The sequence below is a fragment of the Phyllobates terribilis genome, unplaced genomic scaffold (genome assembly GCF_046119375.1).
Source record: "Phyllobates terribilis strain yellow unplaced genomic scaffold, ASM4611937v1 Scaffold_9__5_contigs__length_417890890, whole genome shotgun sequence".
Lineage (NCBI taxonomy): Eukaryota > Metazoa > Chordata > Amphibia > Anura > Dendrobatidae > Phyllobates > Phyllobates terribilis.
Window position 1 is genome coordinate 388,813,927 of NW_027362769.1, and position 26,985 is coordinate 388,840,911.

At 45.7% G+C, this 26,985-nt stretch overlaps 1 gene segment (V, D, J or C); it reads right to left on the minus strand.

The window, feature by feature from the left end:
- LOC141162498 (uncharacterized) overlaps nucleotides 1-26,985 on the minus strand; it is a 159,590-nt gene that overhangs the window by 31,852 nt on the left and 100,753 nt on the right. The window contains exons 5-8 of one of the 2 annotated variants that reach the window: nucleotides 5,676-5,783; nucleotides 5,200-5,550; nucleotides 4,765-5,076; nucleotides 3,451-3,584 (exon numbers count right to left, since the gene is read on the minus strand). Coding sequence is in view for 1 of the 2 variants with exons in the window: in one of them it covers nucleotides 927-1,238; nucleotides 3,252-3,584; nucleotides 4,765-4,807 (688 nt within the window). In the remaining variant the exon portion in view is untranslated. 2 annotated transcript variants of the gene reach the window in all.

Genomic DNA, 26,985 nt, shown 5'->3' on the forward strand with positions numbered 1-26,985 from the left:
ATAGATAGATAGATAATAGATAGATAGATAGATAGATAGATAGATAATAGATAGATAATAGATAGATAGATAATAGATAGATAATAGATGGATAGATAATAGATAGATAGATAGATAATAGATAGATAGATAATAGATAGATAATAGATGGATAATAGATAGATGATAGATAGATAATAGATGGATAATAGATAGATAATAGATAGATAATAGATAGATAATAGATAGATAGATAGATAGATAATAGATAGATAGATAATAGATAGATAATAGATAGATAATAGATAGATAGATAGATAGATAGATAATAGATAGATAGATAATAGATAGATAATAGATGGATAGATAATAGATAGATAATAGATAAATAATAGATAGATTAATAATAGATAATAGATAGATAATAGATAGATAGATAATAGATAGATAATAGATGGATAGATAATAGATAGATAATAGATGGATAGATAATAGATAGATAGATAGATAGATAATAGATAGATAATAGATAGATAGATAATAGATAGATAATAGATGGATAGATAATAGATGGATAGATAATAGATAGATAATAGATAGATGATAGATAGATAGATAATAGATGGATAGATGATAGATAGATAATAGATGGATAGATAATAGATGGATAGATAATAGATAGATAATAGATAGATAGATAATAGATAGATAATAGATGGATAGATAATAGATGGATAGATAATAGATGGATAGATAATAGATAGATAATAGATAGATAATAGATGGATAGATAATAGATGGATAGATAATAGATGGATAGATAATAGATAGATAATAGATAGATAATAGATGGATAGATAATAGATGGATAGATAATAGATGGATAATAGATAGATAATAGATAGATGATATATAGATGATAGATAATAGATATAAATCCTCTTTACCTCTGACGCTCAGTGATCTTCTCTCCGGTGTCTCCGTTCTCTCGTGTTTCCATTCTACAATGAATTTCTTTCTTGGATCTCTGAATAAATACTTTGAAATCCTGACGACACTGGAGACCTGATATGTGAGATCGTCGTCCTGTGCACAGATTCTTCTATCATCTGGTGGTTTCCCATAATTATCAGACTTATCTTCCCACCTCCAGGAGATTTTTATATCTTTAGGGTAAAACTTCTGTAGATTCAGAGAGAACTGAACACGAGATGAATCGGCCATAGTGATCTCTATAGGGGCCGACATCTGGGGTTTACCTGGAAGAGAAGAAGCAGAAGTTTGTCTCGTTGTCTGTACTCGGGGTCATGTAATGTCTTATACATCATCCAATTCTGTCCTAAACTAGAAATCATCCTCCAGTCATTACATCCCCCCAGTATGGAGGAGAACGGTCACCGTCTACAGGAAAGAGACCAAATACAGAGAAATAACAGAGATGAATAATATTACTATTATTCTTATTACTTGTTAGTGACGGCCGGTGTACTGGCGCCGGTTGTAGTTACATGGATCATTAGGGGGCGGTATAATGGAAGCCCATCACGTTTTATAGAGAATTGATGCAGTTTGTGATGTATTTTGGTGATGTTTTCAGCTCCTTGTTGACCGCTCACATGTATCTACAGCCGATGTCAGGAGACTTCATTCTGCCGAGCTGTCTACACATGGAGGAAAGAACACGGTGCGGCTGCAGGTCCTGAGCCGACTGTCAGATACTGTGGGGCACAAAGTATAGAAGGCAGGAGTGTTTTTCAGCTGTTTCTGTCTTCTTCAGCATTGTACACACAACGCTTAATGAGCTTCTTGTACACAGTAGTGATAACAACATATTATAGCGACTGTCACATGCTCAGGACGGTGTCCCCTATGACAGGAGCGGCTATGAAAGTCGCAGTAATTCTCACTCCTGTCTGGGAATCCCATTTGCAGGTTTTGTTCTTCAGAACAGAAGAAAATTTCTGCACTTTTCTTCCATTCTATAAACTGACACCAAATTATAACCAGAGACCCAATAAAAAGCAATGAGCCCCTCTGCTTCCGGCTGCATCCGTTTGAAAATGGAGCCATTTTGGGACTGAATTATTTTTGTCTGTAGCTACAAGGGAACGAACAAATAGGAATCCCAAACAGAAATGTGAACGAAGCCTTAAAAATAATATGTGGTATCAAAATAAACACTTTATGGCTTTCTGACCTTCTGGGGAACGTTAAATGTCAAAAAGGTAAAATAAAAATCTATTAAGAATTAAAACTTGATCAGAACAAGCTTCAGAGGCCACGAGACAATAACATAAATTCTACTTTAGGATTTACTATAAGATTTATATCCTGGCAGAAATAAATGCACATGTTAGTGCGAACTGACAATGCACTTACTCCACTAATTTTGAAAAGTGCGGAGCCTCCAGTGGCTGATCAGAGGTACTGCAATTAACTCTACAAATTGATTTAAATAATAATCTAACAACTACAACTTTAATCTAACAGCTCTGTGGCGCACAAAGATGCATCAGATTTATTGAGAGGCGAGCGCCGTTACTCCAACACAACTATATGAAAAACTTCTCTTAAACTTGTTTCCTGTTTTTTTAATCTATCACAATCTAAAAAACTAATAATTATAACAAAGCCAAATACTACGTTTTGTAAAAAGGATTAAAAAAAATAAATCCCCATTTACCAGAAAAATAAGTTTGTTAAACCAACTAAAGCAGAAAATCGCTAATAACAGACTTATCCAAGGACAAAACGTATGGGTTATTGAAGGGTTCATTGGTTTCATCCAGAGGTGCAAAATAACAGAACCATGGACCGTAACATGTTGGTTGATGCAGTAATTTCTTTGTATACGGATTATGTTTTATGATTTTAAATATTACTTCTAAAATAGAACAGTGGAGACGTTTTTCTCGGTATTGACTGCGACATTCGCATTTGTCTCCACTGTTCACACTTACAAGGAAACGCCGACTGTAAATACATTCTTCACTATGAATAGTAAAAGATGAACCCAATATCTGCTCTGTACATTGTAAAGTAAGTACACCCTCATCAGTGTAATATTCTGGCATAGCGCCGCTGCTTCCAGCCTGAGATCTCCTCCGTATACAGATCCTCGCTGTACGGCCCCTGATGGAGAACTTATATAACTGACTGTAAACTGATGGCGGAAATATGAAGACAAGCGCTGGAGGTGTAATTTATATCCAGAAATAAAATAATTCATACAGAAGAAGCTTAATGTAACTCCAGAATTTATATTCACTGACCATAGACTCGCAGCTGCCCCGAGCTTCTCTCTATGGGTCTCTCCAGGGAGGGGTGCTCCACCAGACATATATATTCTGCCCCCTGATGTGTCCGCAGGTCGGGGGTGATGGTCAGACTGGCTGTACGGCTGTAGGTGTTATCAGACGCTCTCCTGGATGTTATTCCCTGGTTATCGTCAGTCTCTTCATGTAACTTATCTCCATCACATCTCATCCATTTCACAGTGACGGCATCCGGGAAATACCCCGAGATATTACACTGCAGGACGGCCGGGGAGCCGTGAAGAAGACGGGGGATCAGAATGTCTTCTACAACTGGAGTCCATCTGTAATCTACAGAAAAAGACAGGACATCACATACAATATCATCATGAATATAATGTACATGGAATTATTACTGTATCTGGAGAATGGAGAAAATGAGGGAGATCAGACTGTAAAATAACCGAGGTGTTCACTGAGCTGAGAAAAAGTCACCAGAGTCATTATTAGAGAAATACAGGATATACAGGAGACCGACTGGCCGGTATATTGTATCATGTGAAGTCCTATATGGCTCAAAAGGGATAGACACTGAGGATACCCCCCACTGTAGTGTGTAATAAGGACAGAGTTATATAACTGCAGACATCTCAGAGATTCTTATATAACCCCATATATCTCTCCTCTCACCTGAATCTCTGATAGACAGTTCCAGGATTCTTATATAACCCCATATATCTCTCCTCTCACCTGAGTCTCTGATAGACGGCTCCTGGATTCTTATATAACCCCCATATATCTCTCCTCTCACCTGAATCTCTGATAGACAGTTCCAGTATTCTTATATAACCCCATAGATCTCTCCTCTCACCTGAGTATCTGATAGATGGCTCCAGGATTCTTATATAACCCCATATATTTCTCCTCTCACCAGAGTCTCTGATAGACGGCTCTAGGATTCTTATATAACCCCATATATCTCTCCTCTCACCTGAGTCTCTGATAGACGGCTCTAGGATTCTTATATAACCCCATATATCTCTCCTCTCACCTGAGTCTCTGATAGACAGCTCCAGGATTCTTATATAACCCCCATATATCTCTCCTCTCACCTGAGTCTCTGACAGACAGCTCTAGGATTCTTATATAAACCCATATATCTCTTCTCTCACCTGAGTCTCTGATAGACAGCTCCAGGATTCCTATAAAACCCCCATATATCTCTCCTCTCACCTGAGTCTCTGATAGAAGGCTCCAGGATTCTTATATAACCCCATATATCTCTCATCTCACCTGAGTCTCTGATAGATGGCTCCAGGATTAGTATATAACCCCATATATCTCTCATCTCACCTGAGTCTCTGATAGATGGCTCCAGGATTAGTATATAACCCCATATATCTTCTCTCACCTGAGTCTCTGACAGACGGCTCCAGGATTCCTATATAACCCCATATATCTCTCTTCTCACCTGAGTCTCTGATAGATGGCTCCTGGATTCTTATATAACCTCATATATCTCTCCTCTCACCTGAGTCTCTTATAGACAGCTCCCAGGATTCTGGCATCTCCATAGATTCATGTTCCCAGGTCACTCATACTCTGAATCCTGGATCCTTGTGACGATCCTCAGGAATAATGATCTCACTGGAGACATTATAAGATCTGTCAGGATTCTCTGACAGAGATTCAGTGGATGACACGACTTCTCCTGCTCCTCTCTCTCCACACGTCCAGATAATCTTGATGCTTTTAGGATACAATTTCTCCAAGTTGAGTAAATACTTAATCTCTCCACAGACAAACAGACTTCTCACTACTGGCTGTGACATCTTTGGCTTTCCTGAAATATGAAGCAATATATGAAGCCAAATATTATATGAGTTATAGTAATAACCGGACAATAGTAACATAATATAATATTACAAGTACAGTAATATAATGTCATATAAAGGCAATATCTTACCATAAATCCTCTTGCAGTGAAATGTCTTCTCGTCCTTATGTTGACTGGAGACGCCTCTACAGATGAAGGTGACATCTTTATGTCTCTCCATATGGGGTATGAAGCTCAGTAATGATGAGAACTGATGTCCCACCACTTGTGATTTGGTCACATAGGATGTATCCAGTAAACTTTCCTCTTCTTCTTCTGAATGTCCTCTCATCTGAGACGTCTGGATCTCCTGCTCCTGTCCATCTTTTCTCATCAACCAAGTCACACACAGATCCTCGGGGGCGTTATCCACTGTGCAGTACAAGACAACCTTCTCTCCATCAATCAGCTTAGGAGGACCAGCAATGAATGGTCTGATAACTATATAAATAGCATGAAATTTTGAAATTTTACAGTGAAATAACATAATTTTATCAGTATGAATTTTTGTTTTTTTATGGTTTATGTGGATTCATCAGAAAGTCCTCCTAATGTCACTACATTACCTTTCCTCCGCGGTCTTCGTCTCCACCACAGAACAGCAGCGATGTTAATTATCAGTACGACCACTACAAGGACAGAACAGGCAGCGATGATCCCCGCCGAGCTTCTGTCTGTAGAAATGGAAAAAGGAACAGAACTATAGAGAGAAAGACCTGATGATCTTAAAGGGGTGGTTCAAAACCAATATTGACTTACATCCTAAATGCGTCACCGTTTTTTGCAGTACTTATCACCGAAATATAATAAAATGTAACTTTTATTAAGCAGTCATTAAAAGCAACTAAACATCCAAGTGAAAACCCATATCTGATGGACTTAAATCTATCCCTAAAAACAGCTAGCACTTGCTCCTACCTATCAGCAGAGGTTGGCACCCTACAAACATGCGCATGTGGCGCCCCGGCTCCTCGACGGCTGTCCCTTCTCGACGTGTTAGGCCCTATTACTGTAACAGGACAGAACTAAAGTACTTTGTACTGTAAACTCTAAGTGCAAAAGCTACATGGGAGCATAGGTGGTAGAACAGGTAACAGACCATAAGGACTAAACTTATATATCTTTATGTCACTATATAACCTATATGGGGAGGTGGTAAATTATAGGTAAAATGGTGGGTCGAACTGGTACCAAGCCTATCAGAATATAGGTGGGTCACTATTAAATGGTCATATCCCTATTATCACACCTGCTATCACCCTACTTAACAGTGGAGGTTGGTACCCTATCTCCTGCGCAATGGCGGCCCCACTTCTCGGCGGCTATCCCTTTAGACCCTATCTGGTCCTGAAAATAAAGGAATACTGCCTAGATGTTTATGTCAGGGAGGGAGTACAGATAATCAATCATACATTTAACCTTATTGTGGGTGAACAGTTGGTATATATATATATATATATATATATATACAGTTATATGAAAATGTTTGGGCACCCCTATTAATCTTAAGCTTAATCTTTTATAAAAATTGGTGTTTTTGCAACAGCTATTTCAGTTTGATATATGTAATAACTGTTGGACACAGTAATGTTTCTGCCTTGAAATGAGGTTCATTGTACTAACAGAAAATGTGCAATCTGCATTCAAACAAAATTTGACAGGTGCATAAGTATGGGCACCTCACCAGAAAAGTGACATTAATATTTAGTAGATCCTCCTTTTGCAAAAAATAACAGCCTCTAGTCGCTTCCTGTAGCTTTTAATGAGTTCCTGGATCCTGGATGAAGGTATTTTTGACCATTCCTCTTTACAAAACAATTCCAGTTCAGTTAAGTTTGATGGTCGCCAAGCATGGACAGCCCTCTTCAAATGATCCCACAGATGTTCAATGATATTCAGGTCTGGGGACTGGGATGGCCATTCCAGAACATTGTAATTGTTCCTCTGCATGAATGCCTGAGTAGATTTGGAGCGGTGTTTTGGATCATTGTCTTGCTGAAAGATCCATCCCCGGCGTAACTTCAACTTTATCACTGATTCTTGAACATTATTGTCAAGAATCTGCTGATACTGAGTGGAATCCATGCGTCCCTCAACTTTAACAAGATTCCCGGTGCCGGCATTGGCCACACAGCCCCAAAGCATGATGGAACTTCCACCAAATTTTACTGTGGGTAGCAAGTGTTTTTCTTGGAATGCTGTGTTTTTTTGCTGCCATGCATAACGCCTTTTTGTATGACCAAACAACTCAATCTTGGTTTCATCAGTCCACAGGACCTTCTTCCAAAAAGAAATTGGTTTCTCCAAATGTGCTTTTGCATACCTCAGCCGACTCTGTTTGTGGCGTGCTTGCAGAAACGGCTTCTTTCGCATCACTCTCCCATACAGCTTCTCCTTGTGCAAAGTGCGTTGTATAGTTGACCGATGCACAGTGACACCATCTGCAGCAAGTTGATGCTGCAGCTCTCTGGAGGTGGTCTGAGGATTGTCCTTGACTGATCTCACCATTCTTCTTCTCTGCCTTTCTGATGTTTTTCTTGGCCTGCCACTTCTGGCCGTAACAAGAACTGTCCCTGTGTTCTTCCATTTCCTTACTATGTTCCTCACAGTGGAAACTGACAGGTTAAATCTCTGAGACAGCTTTTTGTATCCTTCCCCTGAACAACTATGTTGAATAATCTTTGTTTTCAGATCATTTGATAGTTGTTTTGAGGAGCCCATGATGCCACTCTTCAGAGGAGATTCAAACGGGAGAACAACTTGCAAGTGGCCACTTTAAGTAGCTTTTCTCATGATTGCATACACCTGGCTATGACGTTCAAAGCTCAATGAGGTTACAAAACCAAAAAAAGTGCTTTAGTACGTCAGTAAAATGTAGGTAGGAGTATTTAAAACAAGAAAATAATAAGGGTGCCCATACTTATGCACCTGTCAAATTTTGTTTGAATGCAGATTGCACATTTTCTGTTAGTACAATAAACCTCATTTCAAGGCAGAAACATTACTGTGTCCAACAGTTACTACATATATCAAACTGAAATAGCTGTTGCAAAAACACCAATTTTTATAAAACAATAAGCTTAACATTAATAGGGGTGCCCAAACATTTTCATATAACTGTATATATATATATATATATATATATATATATATATATGATGCGCCCCTGGGCCATCGGGTACCCGGAGCCAGGCCTGTAGATGCTGGGGGTTGTAGTCACCGTGGTGGTAACCAGGTCCGTGACCCAGGTGGTCAATCCAAGGCGTATTTATGTATAGGTTATTTATAATGTTCGACTACGCCACCTGTGGAGTGCGGCTAATGGGGGCCGCCGCTGCGGAACAGTCCTCTGAAGCTGGTGGTATGGCAGCAAGGGTATTATGACTCCCCACAGGAAGAGTGTAGCTTCAGGGAAGTGTGGGTGGATGATGGTGGTGATGGTGCAAGGTGTCGCAGTGCAGGAATAATCACAGAGTCCAAACGATGCAGTCCCAGATCTTTTACTCACGGTTTAAGCAGTTCCAGTTACAGGGCCAGAGTAAGAGCCCACGGCGTCCTGTGCTCACGCAGTGAGGGACTCGGTCGACCCTCAGGTATCTCTGGAGTATTTAGCAGGACCCCCTTCTGTGTGTCCTCTCTGGCCTACTCCCTGCACCTCACACCTAGTGGTACTTCTGTCCAGTGTCCTCGGGCCTTGGCGGGCGACGTGTGTTCCGTCCCCTGGTCCTATGTGGCTACTTTCCTAGTACACTGGTATGGACTTATGGCCTGCGGTACTTGAAATGTTGCAGCCTCCGGTTCTCTAGTTAGGCCTTGTAGCTCTTGGCTAGTTAAGGGACCGGTTACCTTCCTCTGGCCTGACCCCCCTACCTCTGGGCAGAGGCGGGCGTACGGGTGGCTTGCTGCACGGCCCGTACCCCTGGGGTCCCTTCTCTTCTCGTCCTGGAGACTCTCCTGCTCCCCTTTCTTCTCTCCTCTCCTTCCAGGCTCAGGCCTCCTGACTAGGCCCGTCTCTGGAGCAGAGCTCCTGCAGAGCCCTTGCTCCTGCACTCTCCTCCTCTGACTGAACTCCACTCCCTCGTCTAAGATGGCTCCTCTACTTATACTCCTACCCTAGTGCTCCCATGATCTACCTTCTCCCCCCATCCACTACTTAGTTCCCCCTCTCTAAGTGGTTCTTCCCCACTCCAGCCAGGGATCAGGGACACTTGTGCTCTCCTGTAGGAGCATTCTCGCCCTGTCCCCCGGAAATGTGGTGTAGTGGATGTAGTGTTAGGGTCCTGAGCCATACTCCTTCCTTACCTGAGAGTGAGATACCACACCTCTGGATGAGATGCAATACCTCTGTGGCGACCGAACCCTCAGGGGCGCCACATATAAATAGTACAGACCAAAAGTTTGGACACACCTTCTCATTTAAAGATTTTTCTGTATTTTCATGACTTTGAAAATTGTACATTCACACTGAAGGCATCAAAACTATGAATTAACACATGTGGAATTATATACTTAACAAAAAAGTGTGAAACAACTGAAAATATGTCTTATATTCTAGGTTCTTCAAAGTAGCTGTCACGGGTGTGTCGCCACGAAGATCGTCACGAGTACACAGCCTGACTTCTCGCAGCTGACTTGTTGGTGCTTTGTGTTTTTCGGCAGTGAGGGAGTTAATTCTCTCTCTCTCTGTGCTAGACGAGGTCCAGCCTCACCCAGCTGCAATCAATACTTCTGTAGTGAGACTCCTTCAAATGCCTGCTGGTCTGTTTGGGAAGTGTCGGTGAAAGCATTTCATTCAGACTTACAGAGCGGATCGTGGTGTTTGGAGTTTCTGAGATAAGTGTATTTGGAGTGTCTTTTCCCTTCCTCGCTTTATCATTTATCTCCTTTCCCGTTGGTGTTCCCTCTGTTGTAGTTGTGTAGTTCTTGTATGCAAGGTGGTTTTGGTTTTTCCCTTGTACTGTCTCGTTCGTCTAAGTACTGTGTGTGGGCATATTATTACTTGTCCCCTTTTGTTGTGATCGGGGTCCTTCTCAGGACTAGATTACTTAGGTGCAGGGATCCTCAGGAGGTAGGGGTTACGCTGGCGGCCTGGACCTCTGTACCTTTAACAGTACCTCCAGGTTGAGGGATTAGCCAGGGCCCCAGCTTAGGGTCAGCTTAGGCCCCCTACCTCCAGTATACAGAGACAGCGTGACAGTAGCCACCTTTTGCTTTGATGACTGCTTTGCACGCTCTTGGCATTCTCTTGATGAGCTTCAAGAGGTAGTCACCGGAAATGGTTTTCACTACACAGGTGTGCCCTGTCAGGTTTAATAAGTGGGATTTCTTGCCTGGGGTTGAGACCATCAGTTGTGTTGTGCAGAAGTCAGGTGGATGCACAGCTGATAGTCCTACTGAATAGACTGTTAGAATTTGTATTATGGCAAGAAAAAAGCAGCTAAGTAAAGAAAAAAGAGTGGCCATCATTACTTTAAGAAATGAAGGTCAGTCAGTCCGAAAAATTGGGGAAACTTTGAAAGTGTCCCCAAGTGCAGTTGCAAAAACCATCAAGCGCTACAAAGAAACTGGCTCACATGAGGACCGCCCCAGGAAAGGAAGACCAAGAGTCACCTCTGCTTCTGAGGATAAGTTTATCCGAGTCACCAGCCTCAGATATCGCAGGTTAACAGTGTGGCGCCCCTGAGGGTTCAGTCGCCACAGAGGTACTGCACCTCACCCAGAGGTATGGTGTCTCCCTTCTCTCAGGTAAGGAGGGAGTGCTGCATGGAACCCCAAACACCTGGATCCAACACTACACTGCTCCAGGCCAGCTGGAAGGGCAAGACGCAATGTATGTTCCTGCTGAGCCCTGACCCTGGCTGGAGTGGGGGGAACCCAGAGGTAGGGGGGACCAGTAGTGGGTGTGGGTGGAGGAAGTAGTTAGAGGGAGCACTTTGGTAGAAGTATATAGGGAAGCCATCTTAGAGTGGCAGGTCTATGAGAGAGTTGAGTAAGGAGAGTCAGAGGAAAGGAGAGAAGTTCAGAAGAACAGCTTGGGACAGTTCAGAAGAACAGTCCGGGAGCAGAGGCTCATTAGGAGCTCTGCTCCACAAGCAGGGCCAAGTCAGGAGGCCCAGGAGGGGAGCAGGGAGTAGGCTCCATTCTAAGAAGGGATCCTAGGGGGTACGGCGCATGCAGGATGGCACCCGTATGCCCCGCATCTGTCAGAAGACAGAGGGATCGCAAGCCGCATTCTAGTCCCCTGAGGGTCAAGCAAGTCTGTGTAACTCCGACGGACATGAGGGACTTCAGAGTACCCGAACAGAATTCAGAGTGGGCAACGCAGGGCAGGAGGGAGAAAGACCCAGTGTGAAGACAGTCAAAATAGGAACATGAGAAAGTGGGGTTCTGCTAGGTATTCCCAAGCTGCCTGAGGAAGGATTGAACTCCTGCCCGGTGAACGCAACGCGACGCGGGAGGCCTGCACCTGTACAGTGCACCTATGGACTGCCTAAAGAATTGTGAGTAAAATCTCGGATAACTGCACTGTACTGCCTCTGTCCATTCTTTCATCGGCGCCATTGTCCCCCCTGCACTACAACGCCCAGCGCAACTCACTCTCTCATTTCACTGCCCTGAGGCCTGCTCCACCTGTGGGGAGCTGTCCCATCACAAGCTGCTCTAACATCTGCCTCAGAGGACTGTTGCAGCGCTGGTGATCCTCACCAGGCACCACAGGTGGCGTCACAAACTTTCTAAAAATATCCCCCTTTTGCACTGACCGCCCTGGGTCACGGACCGGGCCAGCCACCGTGATATCCCTGAACCGGCGTCCAGAGGCCCGGCTTCCGAGTACCCCATAGCCCTGGGGGCACGTCAACAGCAGCTCAGATTAGAGACCAGGTCAATGCCACACAGAGTTCTAGCAGCAGACACATCTCTTCAACAACTGTTAAGAGGAGACTTTGTGCAGCAGGCCTTCATGGTAAAATAGATGCTTGGAAACCACTGCTAAGGACAGGCAACAAGCAGAGGAGACTTGTTTGGGCTAAAGAACACAAGGAATGAACATTAGACCAGTGGAAATCTGTGCTTTGGTCTGAGGAGTCCAAATTTGAGATCTTTGGTTCCAACCACCGTGTCTTTGTGCGACGCAGGAAAGGTGAATGGATGGACTCTACATGCCTGGTTCCCACCGTGAAGCATGGAGGAGGAGGTGTGATGGTGTGGGCGTGCTTTGCTGGTGACACTGTTGGGGATTTATTCAAAATTGAAGGCATACTGAACCAGCATGGCTACGACAGCATCTTGCAGCGGCATGCTATTCCATCCAGTTTGTGTTTAGTTGGACCATCATTTATTTTTCAACAGGACAATGACCCCAAACACACCTCCAGGCTGTGTAAGGGCTATTTGACCAAGAAGGAGAGTGATGGGGTGCTACGCCAGATGACCTGGTCTCCACAGTCACCAGACCTGAACCCAATCGAGATGGTTTAGGGTGAGCTAGACCGCAGAGTGAAGGCAAAAGGGCCAACAAGTGCTAAGCATCTCTGGGAACTCCTTCAAGATTGTTGGAAGACCATTTCCGGTGACTACCTCTTGAAGCTCATCAAGAGAATGCCAAGAGTGTGCAAAGCAGTCATCAAAGCAAAAGGTGGCTACTTTGAGGAACCTAGAATATAAGACATATTTTCATTTGTTTCACACTTTTTGTTAAGCATCTAATTCCACATGTGTTAATTCATAGTTTTGATGCCTTCAGTGTGAATGTATAATTTTCATAGTCATGAAAATATAGAAAATTCTTTAAATGAGAAGGTGTGTCCAAACTTTTGGTCTGTACTGTATATATAGAGAGAGAGATAACCAACCCCTAAATAATTTAGTGACACCACTCAGCTGAGAGATTTCAAAAGATACTCAGCTTACTAGCATTAGCATAGGTTCCTGTGATATATAGTGAGTAGTGTTGAGCGAGCATGCTCGACATTGCTCGTTACTCGCCCGAGCATCACGCTGCTCGGGATGTTCGGCGAGCACCGAGCATTTCCGGGTTACTCGGGCGGGAGCTCGGGTCTCTGCCCTACATGTTTGGTGCTCTTTACAGAACTAATGAACATGCAGGGATTGCCAGCCAGTCACTGTAATGCCGCAGCCATGTTGCTTGTGGGCATTACAGTAATTGGCTGGCCGCACAGCATCACCTCGAGTATTTAAAACCGGGCGCCGTCATCTTGGATCGCTCCGGATCAGACGGTGTAGGGAAAGTGCTGCTGAGTTAGGGAGAGATATATAGTGCGAAATAGGTAGTGTAGGGTCTCTAAAGCCTACCAAATCAAACAAACAGTCCTTCTCAGGACTAATATCCATCCCAGATATCAGGCAGGCAGGCTGTATAGGAGACGCAGTGGTTATACCAGCAAACGCTGCATTACAGTCCTGTGTGCTCCTGTTGGTCAAATTGCTAGACTTATCACCCCGGTCTCAGGGGCCAGGAAAAATCTTTTTTTTTTCCATCTAAATCCTGTATTTTTTTTTTCCTCAGTCACAATATCCAAATACGCGTCTTATTAACCTTTTGGTATTCCCTCCCCCCCCCCCCCAAAAAAAAAATTGAGTGTGTCTGTAACTGTTCAGACACCAATATATCTGTTTAAAAGAGTCTGGTGTAGGCCAGAAAAATAGAACTGTGTTTTTGCAGTTCCACGGGTCAAATCTCTGTATTATCCTGTTTTTGACATTTTTTGCCATAAAAAAACCTGTAATAGTGTCTCCCTGACTGGTCAGACACCAATATATCTGTTTAAAAGAGTCTGGTGTACGCCACATAACTATAACTGTGGTTTTACAGTTCCACGGGTCAAATCTCTGTATTATCCTTCTTTTGGCATTTTTTGCCGTAATAAAAACTGTAATAGTGTCTCCCTGACTGTTCAGACACAAATATATCTGTTTAAAAGATTCTGGTGTATGCCACATAACTATAACTGTGGTTTTGCAGTTCCACGGGTAAAATCTCTGTATTATCCTGCTTTTTGCATTTTTTGCTGTAAAAAAAAACTGTAATAGTGTCTTCCTGACTGTTCAGACACCAATATATCTGTTTAAGAGTCTGGTGTAGGCCAGAAAAATATAACTGTGGTTTTGCAGTTCCACGGGTCAAATCTCTGTATTATCCTGTTTTTGGCATTTTTTGCTGTAAAAAAAAACTGTAATAGTGTCTTCCTGACTGTTCAGACACCAATATATCTGTTTAAGAGTCTGGTGTAGGCCAGAAAAATATAACTGTGGTTTTGCAGTTCCACGGGTCAAATCTCTGTATTATCCTGTTTTTGGCATTTTTTGCCGTAAAAAAAACTGTAACAGTGTCTCCCTGACTGGTCAGACACCAATATATCTGTTTAAAAGAGTCTGGTGTAGGCCAGAAAAATATAACTGTGGTTTTGCAGTTCCACGGGTCAAATCTCTGTATTATCCTGTTTTTGTCATTTTTTGCCGTAATAAAAACAGTAATAGTGTCTCCCTGACTGGTCAGACACCAATATATCTGTTTAAAAGAGTCTGGTGTAGGCCAGAAAAAAACTGTGGTTTTGCAGTTCCATGGGTCAAATCTCTGTATTATCCAGCTTTTGGTATTTTTTCTGTAAAGAAAAACAGTAATAGTGTCTCACTGATTGTTCAGACACAAATATATCTGTTTGAAAGATTCTGGTGTACGCCACATAACTATAACTGTGGTTTTGCAGTTCCACGGCTCAAATCTCTGTATTATCCACTTTTGGGCCTTTTTTACATAAAAAAAACAGTTTGAGTGTGTCGCTGACTGTTCAGCCCCAAATATATCTATTTAAAAAAGTCTGGTATACGCCAGTAAACTAGAACTGTGGTTTTGCAGTTCCACTGTTCAAATCTCTGTATTATCCTTTTGTCCTGTTTTACGTAAAAAAAAAAAATAATAGTGTCTCCCTATCTGTTCAGTCACAAATATATCTGTTTAAAAGATTCTGGTGTAGGCCAGAGAAATAGAACTGTGGTTTTCCTCTTCCAAGGTTCTAATCTCCTTTTTATTACCCTTTTTCCATTGATAGTGCGAGTGTAAGCTATTTTACTTCATTTACAATGGGCAAGGCGCGTGGCAAGGGACGTGGAACTGGATGTTCTGGTGATGGTGCGTGTAGAGAATGGGGCCCTGGCCAAGGTGAAAATGTGCCGCAACCAACAGCCACATCTTCTCGCTCCCACTTCTTGACCGAATTACTAGGGAAGCACACTACAACACCAGTATTGCGAACTGATCAGTGTGAGCAGGTTATTAATTGGATAGCAGATAATACTTCCAGTTACCTGGGCACCACCACCTCCAGTCTGTCTTCCACACGGTCAAGTTTTAGTAGCCGTGAGTCTCGACCGCATACTCCTCCTCACCCTGATGCTCCTTCCTCCCATCATGCCGAGTGTCGTCAGACAGCAACTGATCCCACACTTGGACACTCTGAAGAGCTGTTCACTGGTCCATTTCCATATTTGTGCCCCTCGCCTGCTCCGCTTGAAGTGGTGGAAGAGGAGATCCCATGTAGCGATGCCCAAATATTTGAACAGCCACGGCCAGAGGAAGTTGACGCTGGCAATTTGTCACAAGAAGTGGACGATGACGAGACACAATTGCCACGAAGTGAGGAGGAGGATCGTGGTGCACAAGTGGAAGAAGAGGAGGTGGTGGATGATCTAGTAACTGACCCAACGTGGCAGGAGGACACGCAGAGCGAGGCCAGCAGCACACAGGGGGAGGGAGGCAGAGTACCCCAACAGGCAGGAAGAAGCAGTGGGGTGGCCGCACACAGAAGGCGGTCAACAGTTCCCCGTAACACCAACACGAGGGACGTTGCCAGTACAACCGGTAGGTCTTCCAGAGTCTGGAATTTTGTTAAAGACTCTGCTAATAACCCCAAAAAGGCCATTTGTACCACCTGCCATACCAGCATCAGCAGGGGTTACAAAACTACCAGCCTGACCACCAGCATGATCAGGCACATGGCAGCAAAGCACCCGACTTTGTGGGGCGAACCCCAGGGTCCACGACCAGTGTCAGCGGGTGTCACCACTGCTTCTTCCGCTGTTGTGCGTGTAATAGAACCCCCTGTTGTGCGTGCAAGGCATTCCCCTGTCCATACTGCATGCAAAGATGCCTCCTCCTCTCAGTCTTCACTTGTTATGGCAGTTTCTCAAGAAACAGCATCAACGTCCACGTCCACGTCCCACCGCAGCGTTCAATTGTCCATATCCCAGAGCTTTGAACGAAAGTGCAAATTCTCAGCCAACGCCCCACAGGCCAGTCCTATATTCGCACATTTCATGAGTGCTTGCATTGGAAATGCTGCCTTTTAGGCTGGTGGAGACGGAATCCTTCTGCAATCTTATGGCGATGGCCATCCCTCGGTACTCAGTCCCCAGCTGACACTATTTTGCCCGGTGTGCCATCCCCGCACTACACAAGCACGTGTCCCAAAACATCTGCCGTGCCCTCAACAACACAGTTACTGGGAGAGTCCCCTTGACAATGGACACGTGGACAAGTGCTTGTGGCCAGGGACGGTACATCTCCCTGATGGCACACTGGGTAAACATAGTGGAAGCCGGGACCCAGTCTGACCTTGGGACGGAACACATCATCCCCACACTGAGGATTGCGGCCCTATGTCAGTCAGAGTTGCCCCCACAGTGTACAGCTCCTGTGCATCATCCTCCTCCTCCTCCTGATGCTCAGCCTCCATCTCAGATATCACCACATCTGTAACAAGCCGGAAGCACTGCAGTACTGCCTCCGCCAAGCGGCAACAGGCTGTGCTGAAACTCATAAGCTTAGCTGATAAACCTCACACTGCTTGTAAGTTGTGGACAGCTGTGAAAGAGCAGGCAGATCTGTGGCTGAGACCGCTGAACTTACATCCAGGCATGGTCGTGTGTGACAATGGCCGTAACCTGGTGGCGGCTCTGAGGCGAGGCGAAATCACACACGTACCATGCCTGGCTCATGTGCTTAACCTCGTGGTTCATGGTTTCTTAAATCGTAGTTGCCAGATATACTCGTCAAAGTACGCCACCTGTCAGCTCATTTTCGCAAGTCGGCTACAGATTCCGCCACCCTTGCTGTGCTGCAGCAGCGTTTGCAGCTTCCAGCACACCGACTGGTGTGCGATGTCCCCACACGTTGGAACTCTACCCTCCACATGTTGCAAAGGATTTGTGAGCAGAAGAGAGCAGTTGTGGAGTACCAGCTGCAACTAGGCCGTCGATATTCAGGTCAGACTACACACATAAGACCTCAGGTGTGGACCTGGATGTCTGATATATGTACCATCCTGACAAACTTTGAGGAGTCCACCAAGATGGTGAGTGACAATGATGCCATCATTAGCGTCAGTATCCCACTTGTCTGTCTTTTGCAACGCTCTTTGTAGAGAAATAAAGAGGAGGCATTGCAGCCAGAGTATGATGAGATTGATCAAGAAGCCATAGCAGGCAATTACACACAGCCCAGCCTCATCTCATCGCAACATGCATTGGGGGACAATGAGGGAGAGGAGGAGGAAGAGGAGGAGGAAGAACAGGAGCTGGTATCATGCGCTGTAGACGGTAGTACCTGTACAACTGTCATACAGTCGGTTCAGCATGGGTGGCCTGAGGACAGGGAGGAGGAGGAGAGCATGGTCAGTCGTCATCTTGGTGAGGACACGTAAGTCTTGCCCGTTACCAGTCTGGCACGCATGGCTGACTCTACCGTGACCCTCGCATTGCCAAAATGTTGGGTAACAGTCATTACTGGTTGGTGACACTTTTAGACCCCCACTACAAGGAGAACTTTCACTCTCTTATTCCTGAGGTGGAGAGGTCTACAAAAATGTGGCAGTACCAGAAGGCCCTTGCTGCAGAACTGTTAAAAAAATTCCCATCTGAACACGCTAGTGGCAGAGGTCACAGTTCGCTGCCCAACCAAGGCGTACAGGGGAGAGAGACGCAACTCCAATCCAGCAGAGGCCGGGGAACACTGTCAACATTCTGGGACAGTTTTCTGAGACCCGCCCAGCTTACAGGCCCTGAGGCACGGGGTACTCTCACAAGGAGTGGAAAGTTTCAAAAGATGGTGAGGGAGCACCTTGCCAAACGTATCAGCGCCCTCCGTGATTCCTCTGTGCCTTTTAATTATTGGGTATCCAAGCTGGACACTTGGAATGAACTCGCTCTGTACGCCTTGGAGGTCCTGGCCTGCCCTGCCGCTAGCGTGTTATCGGAGCATGTTTTAAGTGCCGCTGGGGGAATTATAACTGATAAGCGCACTCGCCTGTCAACTGACAATGCTGACAAGCTGACCCTTATCAAAATGAACAAGGGCTGGATTGGGCCAGACTTCTCATCACCACCAAATGACAGCAGAGTAACATAAAGTCAAATCCACTGTGTTATTTCGGGAGGTGTATTCCCATGCACCGCTTCACACCCACACATGGGTTTACGCTTCCTCAATTCGGCTTTTTTTTGCTTTTCTCCTTATCCTCAGCCTCCACCACCACTATACCACCAGGGTGACCATGGTCCGTGTTGCCAGTATTGCAAGTTCCTCCATCCTAATTTTTGGCAGCTTTTGCTTGGAAGGCATAGGCAAAGACTATGGGAGACCCACTCCCCAATAATGGGAATAATGTTTTTAATATGCTGTACTGCATGGCTCTTGTAAGGGGTATTAAAACCGTCTTGTTAAACCACTCTGACCTCCACGTCTCTTCCAAGGGGCATTTAAACCATCTTGTTAAGCTACTGCAACCTCCATGTCTCTTCCAAGGGGCATTAAAACCGTCTTGTTAAGCTAAGGCGACCTCCACCACTTTTCCAAGGGGCTTTAAAACCGTCTTGTTAAGCTACTGCGACCTCCACCACTTTTTCAAGGGGCATTGATATTGTCTTTTTATTCCACTGCAAACTCCACCATTCTTCCAACGGGCATTGCATTTCCTCCTAATTTTAGTCAGCTTTTGCTTTTCAATGCATAGGCGAACACTAAGGGAGACCCACTCCCCAATAATGGGTAAAAGGTTTTTAGTATGCTGTAATCCACATCTGTTTCAAGGGGCATTGCAGTTCCACATTATTTTTGGAAAGCCTTCCATTTACTGCTTAGGCCAACAGTGCACAGGAAACCCAGTTGCTATAAATGGAAAAAATGGTTTAGTTAAGGCCCTCTGATCTCCATGTCACTTCCAATGGGCATTGGAGTGCCTCGAAATTTTTGGTAGGCATTGCACTCACTGCATGCCCTATAACTGTGTAGCCGAACCTCTCCTTTTGGTACAGAAACATATCCTACTAGACATGTGTGGTTGACTGGCCTGATATTGATGTGAATGGTCCCTGTTCCTCCTGCTCTTTCTCCTTTGCCACCACCTCATCCATCATTCATCACCTGAAGCTTTGTTTTAACTGGAGTCATAGAACTGGGATAGTAGCAGGAAAACATCTAGCAATCCTCGGAGGAGGTAGGATATGCGCCAAAATGCTGCCCACCTCAGGCCTAGCCGCTACTACATACATGCGCTTGCATTCCAAGAAAACAAAGCAGATGCTAACTTCTATTATCATCATCATGCTCCTCACCTTGGCACTCTCAACTCTCCTGATGGAGAAGCCAGGGTCCACCGGAGGAGTCTGGTTCTCTGGTGGGCTCGTCCAATGCTGCCCTAAAGCAGGCCGGGCTAAGAAAAGTGTGGGGGGATGTTCCAAGGAGAAATAGGGGCGGCTGGGTACCGTTTATGAACACCCGGCCACCCCCAGGCGGCTGGGGACCATGTGTGGACACCCAGCCGCGGGGCGGCTGGGGACCGAGTATGGACACCCGGCTGCCCCCTGGCGGCTGGGGACCGAGCGTGGACACCCGGCTGATGGGCGGCTGGGGACTGAGTATGGATATCAGACCGCCGACGCAGCCATGACATGGTGGCCGGCGTCTGCCTCCACATGCCTAAGAGGCCCAATTTCAAGTGCAGGTAAGCTAGCAGTATGGTATTGCAGCCTGGGGGTGGGTGGGTGTCAGGTTGCACACTTACGCTTGCATTCCAAGAAAACAAAGCAGATGCTAACTTCTATCATCATCATCATGCTCCTCACCTTGGCACTTTCAACTCCCCTGATGGAGAAGCCAGGGCCCACCGGAGGAGTCTGGTTCTCTGGTGGGCTCGTCCAATGCTGCCCTAAAACATGCCGGGCAAAGAAAAGTGTGAGGGGTTGTTCCAAGGTGAAATAGGGACAGCTGGGGACCGTTTATGGACACCCAGCCGCGGGGCGGCTGGGGACCAAGTATGGACACCCGGCCGCCCCCTGGCGGCTGGGGACCGAGCGTGGACACCCGGCCGCCGGGCGGCTGGGGACTGAGTAAGGATGCCTCACTGCCGAAGCAGCCATGAGGTAGTGGCCAGCTTCAGCGTACTCCAAACTAAAAGGCCCCATTTCAAGTGCCAGCAAGCTAGCAGTATGGTATTGCAGCCTGGGGGTGGGTGGGTGGCAGGTTGCACACTTACGCTTGCATTCCAAGAAAACAAAGCAGATGCTAACTTCTGTCATCATCATGCTCCTCACCTTGGCACTCTCAACTTCGCTGATGGAGAGGCCAGGGCCCACCGGAGGAGTCTGGTTCTCTGGTGGACTCATCCAATGCTGCCCTAAAGCAGGCCGGGTTAAGAAAAGTGTGTGGGGGGATGCACCAACGAGAAATAGGGGCGGCTGTGGACCATGTGTGGACACCCGGCCGCGGGGAGGCTGGGGACCGAGTATGGACACCCTGCCGCCTCCTGGCGGCTGGGGACCGAGCGTGGACACCCGGCCGCCGGGCGGCTGGGGACTTAGTATGGATACCTCGCTGCTGAAGCAGCCATGAGGTAGTGGCCAGCTTCGGCCTCCTCCAAACTAAAAGGCCCCATTTCAAGAGCAAGCAAGCTAGCAGTATGGTATTGCAGCCTGGGGGTGGGTGGGTGGCAGGCTGCATACTTGCGCTTGCATTGCAAGAAATGGGGGAGGAACAATTGAACACTGCCCTGGGACAAGGACTTGCACGGGGATAGTTGCAAGTCTGCATCTTCTGATGCGGAAAGGATCACTTCTGATGGGCACACTTTTAGGCAGTGACCTGAGTGTCAGAGATGCTTCCAGGGGTCTTCCCCATGCTGTTCCCATGTCTTTTCAGCACTGTATGCATGTGTCACACAGCACATGGCTAGATAAGATTGTAAAATGCTATTTCCCGGTGAATGCATTTGTCACGGTTGAAAGCAATACAAAAGTGCAAAAACGCATAAAAAATGCTACTTGTGAACATAGCCCAAGGTGTGGAGGAGTATTTTTGTTTTTGGATATTTATTTTACCTTATAGACAAGTCTTTACCCTGGAAAGGAAGTTCCTTAACATATTTCACAGGAAAACAGTTTCAGTTTAGTTTTTGAACGATTTATTGTGAGCCCGTTAAAGTGGCTTAATACCTCTGACCACGATGTTGACAGCAGTGACCTGGGGGTCAGAAATGCTTCCTGGGGCGATGCCCATGCTGTCCCCATGTCTTTTGAGCACTGTCACTATCATTTTGGGCACTTTTTAGGCTTTCTACAGACTGCCGGGGGTGCCGCCGCAAAAATGCTCGGGTCTCCCATAGACTAACATTGGGCTAGTTGCTCGGGTCGAGCACCTGAGTATCACGGCGAGCTCGGACCGAGCTTCGAGCACCCGAGCATTTTAGTGCTCGCTCAGCACTGAGGCTATGTGCCCACGTAGCGTTTTTGTGGCGTTTTTACGGCCGCGAAAACGCTTGTAAAACATTCTGCCATGCAAAGCAATGTGAATTCGGATGTGCTGTACACATGATGTACTAATTTGCGTGCCGAATTCGCATTGCTTTGCAAAACACAGCATGACCATTTCTACCGCGATTACGCTGCAGCGTAATTGCGGTGCGTGTGGTACCTGGGATGAAGACGAGACTACAACTCCTCTTCATCCTGGCTACCACGCGGTGAAAAAAAGAAATAAGAAAGTTAAAAATAAACAAAACTTGTATATTCACCTCTCCGGCGGCCCCCGGTCTGCTCTCCGGTCTCCTCCGGTCTGCTCCCGGCCGTGTCTTCTCTCTTCACCGTACCGCAGTGTACTGTCAGGACCTGCGGTGACGTCATTTAGTCAGCTGATGGTCACGCGACCGCTGACGTCGGCGGTCAGGTGATGGTCGCGTGACTATCAGCTGACTAAATGACGTCACCACAGGTCCTGACAGTACACTGCGGGACGATGAAGAGAGAAGATGCGGCCGGGAGCAGACCGGAGGAGACCAGGGGCCGCCGGAGAGGTGAATATACAGTTTTTTTTTTATTTTTAACATTTTAATTCTTTTTTTTACTATAGATGCTGCATTTAAAGCATCTAAGTTGTTCACACATTATACTGTAAATCCATGCCGGTTGCATGGATTTATATTGTGTGATCAACTTGTCAAGCACTTTTCCAAGTGATGCTCAAAATCGCTTGGAAAAGTGCTTGAAAAAACGCATGCGAAAACGCATGTAAAAACGCTTCTCTCTGGCAGAAAAAACGCATGTAAATCTGCATGAGTTTTTTCTGCCAGAGAGAGGCAAAAATGCTCTGCATCAAATCTGCTATGTGGGCCTATAGCCTAATAGTGAGTAAAACAAACAAAACATGAATATGCATATACAGTGGGTACAGAAAGTATTCAGACCCCTTTACATTTTTCACTCTTTGTTTCATTGCAGCCAGTTCATTTTTTTCTCATTAAAGTACACTCTGCACCCCATCTTGACTGAAAAAACAGAAATGTAGAAATTTTTGCAAATTTATTAAAAAAAAAAAACTGAAATATTACATGGTCATAAGTTTTCAGACCCTTTGCTCATACACTCATATTTAAGTCACATGCTGTCCATTTCCCTGTGATCCTCCTTGAGATGGTTCTACTCCTTCATTGGAGTCCACCTGTGTTTAATTAAACCGATAGGACTTGATTTGGAAAGGCACACACCTGTCTATATAAGACCTCACAGCTCACAGTGCATGTCAGACCAAATGAGAATCATGAGCTCAAAGGAACTGCCAAGGAGCTCAGGGACAGAATTGTGGAAAGGTACAGATCTGGCCAAGGTTACAAAAGAATTTCTGCATTACTCAAGGTTCCTAAGAGCACAGTGGCCTCCATAATCCTTAAACGGAAGAAGTTTGGGACCACCAGAAGTCTTCCTAGACCTGGCGTCCAGCCAAACTGAGCAATTGTGGGAGAAGAACCTTGGTGAGAGAGGTAAAGAAGAACCCCAAGATCACTGTGGCTGAGCTCCAGAGATGTAGTAGGGAGATGGGAGAAAGTTCCACAAAGTCAACTATCACTGCAGCCCCCCAACAGTCGGGCCTTTATGGCAGAGTGGCCCGACGGAAGCTTCTCCTCAGTGCAAGACATATGAAAGCCCGCATGGAGTTTGCTCAAAAACACATGAATGACTCCCAGACTATAAGAAATAAGATTCTCTGGTCTAATGAGATGAAGATACTAACTTTTTGGTGATAATTCTAAGCGGTATGTGTGGAGAAAACTGGGCACTGCTCATCACCTGCCAAATACAATCCCAACAGTGAAACATGGTGGTGGCAGCATCATGCTATGGGGGTGTTTTTCAGCTGCAGGTACAGGACGATTGGTTGCAATTGAAGGAAACATGAATGCGGCCAAGTACAGAGATATCCTGGATGAAAACCTCTTCCAGAGTGCTCTGGACCTCAGACTTGGCCGAAGGTTCATCTTCCAACAAGACAATGACCCTAAGCACACAGCCAAAATAACAAAGGAGTGGCTTCATAACAACTCTGTAACTATTTGTCACTGGCCAAGCCAGAGCCCTGACCTAAACCCAATTGAGCATCTCTGGAGAGACCTGAAAATGGCTGTCCACCAACGTTCACCATCCAACCTGACGGAACTGGAGAGGATCTGCAAGGAAGAATGGCAGAGGATCCCCAAATCCAGGTGTGAAAAACTTGTTGCATCATTCCCAAGAAGACTCATGGCTGTACTAGCTCAAAAGGGGGCTTCTACTCAATACTGAGCAAAGGGTCTGAAGACTTATGACCATGTGATATTTCAGTTTTTCTTTTTTAATAAATTTGCAAAAATTTCTACATTTCTGTTTTTTTCAGTCAAGATGGGGTGCAGAGTGTACTTTAATGAGAAAAAAAATGAACTTTTTAGAATTTACCAAATGGCTGCAATGAAACAAAGTATGAAACATTTAAAAGGGGTCTGAATACTTTCCATACCCTCTGTATATGGTTGCTGCTCCTCAAAATATAAGAGCTAGAAACTTGTAATCAACTCAACGCGTTTCTCATCTCTAAGAGGTTCATCAGGAGTAATGCAACAGGTCATATTGTTAAAGGAAAAGAAAAGGATGGTCAATATTGACTTACATTATAAATGTCTATTTATTGCAATTATCTAATAGCTTTTCTAAAATGCTTTCATTAAAAAGTCCCTACCCTTCCCTCTCTGTGTGTTAAATATATATATTTTTTTACTACTTCCTCTTTGCTGATGCTTCATTTGAGAATCCCCAGTGCATGCTGGGATACTCAAACGAGTCATCATCAGGGGTAGAGGCAGCAGTCACTGTCGCAGCCTCTGACCCCACCCTGAAATGAAGCATCATCGGTGACTTCAGTTTCGGGGGCTGGGCTATTGTCTGCTGTACTGAGCGTGTGTTGGTTGTCTATTTTGATAGTAGTAGTTATCCTTGGCAGGAGAAGATAAAAGGAGGAAAAAGAACAGAGAGCGCTGCCTCAGAGTACTAATTAATTGTAACACTGTGGAGAGGTGAAGTGTATGTAATGAGCTCACCCAAAATGGTTGTGCTGGACAGGCACAACACTGGCAGAAAATTTAGAAGAGGACTGGAGTTTCTCCTGTGGTATGCTGCTCATCCAATGCCATGGTAGTGTGCTTTTCCTGGTCCCGAAGCCACTCCACTTAGGGATATAAGACGCGCCCCCTGGGCCATGGGGTACTCGGCAGCCGGGCCTTTGGCTGCTGGTGGGGGAGTATCACGGTGGCTGGCCTGGTCCGTGACCCAGGGCAGTCAGTGAAAAGGGGGATAGATTTATAGGGCATTTGGGAAATTCGTGACGCCACTTGTGGTATGCGGCTAAGGGGTGCCGCCGCTGCGGAGCAGTCCTCTGGAGCTGGTGTTACGGCAGCAGGGATGGTGTGGCTCTCCACAGGTAGAGCTGGCTCCAGGGCAGTGCAGGGGTGAACGGTGGATGGTGCAGGGGAGAGACGACGATCCCGGAGGAAAGATGGACACTCACACGGGGGTAAGCTTCAGTACCTTTACTGTTGGTGATGCAGGCACGGTCCAGGGTACTCCGGGCGAAGGGCGCACTTTTGGACTCTCCCCAGTGAGCGGGTATAGGGCCTCCTGATCCGTGGCTTTACTCTCTAAGCTTCTGGCCTACCTGGAACTAGGCCTAGCTTGGTTACTGTCTCTCCTTGCACCTGCTGACCTGGTGGTAGGGCCTTCTCTTTGGAGATCACTCTCCCTGGATGCTGGGGCCTCCGTGACTCCTAGCCCTGATACTGTAATCAGCATTTGGGGAACCTGGGACCTGTAATTCTCCAGGGGTTCCAGTGGTTCCTACTGGGTATGAAGAGTCCCTGTAGGCACGGACCCGGTGTCCGGTGTATATCCTGGGGTGAGCCTGGTATGCTCCTCTGCCCCCTTGCTACTTCTTCCTTCTCCTCTCGCCCTCGGCCACACTCAGGGCCCTCACTAGGTCTTCACACTTGCTGTAGGCCTTGGCTCGCCTAAGCACAGCAGCCAGCGTGCTGCTCTCTGAGCGTCAGCACGCTCTTTGCTCAACTCTCAGCTCTGTCCCTCTCTGTGTCTCAGAGACTAATTGAGCTGCCTGGCTCCACCCTCCTTATATAAGTCCCTAATGGGCTCCCTCTGCTGGTCTGAGGTGGTAGGGTGGAGATGTGTGAATGTGTGAGGGCCTCTTGTGGAGAAGTCCATCCATGCACCCTTCTGGGTTCTGTGGCACCAGTGCGTAGCACGGCGCCACATATACAAGGAGAGAAGAACTTGGGATGGCACTTCCGCTTCCGTTTGAATGTGGAGATCAGACAGTCCATATATCCATATTAAATTTATTGGTTTTAAAAATTGATTTTACTGTCAAACCACATTTACCATAAAAACTTTTAAAACACAACGCATTTCAACTTCTATGAGTCTTCATCATGTGTCTGGTCCAATATATACAATAAATTTAATATGGATATATGGACTGTGATCTTCACATTCAAACGGAAGTGCCATCCCAAGTTCTTCTTTCCTTGTATTGTCTATTTTGATGTAAGCTCAGTACAAGCTCCCTTGTAGGTGTAATAGTCTCAGTGCACAGTGACAGTGCGCTCCCTCACCGATTCTGATGAGAAGTGACGAACCAGCAAGGAAGCACCCTTTAATGGCAGATTAGTTAAAGAACTGCCTACCCATTGAATTAAAGGGGCTGCCCGGGCAAACATATATTAGTATACTAGAGGAGAACAGAGCAGGCTGATAAGTAGGGAAAGACTGGATGAAGAGGAGAACAGAGCAGGCTGATAAGAAGGAGGGAGAGAACTGCAGAGGAGGAGAAGGGTGACTGGAAAAGAGCACTGAAGCACTGAGAGGATACTATAATGGGTTGAGGCTGTAGAGGAAGGTGACGGAGAAGGCAGTCTCAAAAACAGTCTGTGAATGCAATGGGTTGGTCCAGTGATAAGCAGCCAACAAGATGCAGTGGCAAGGCAGTGAGGTTGGGCA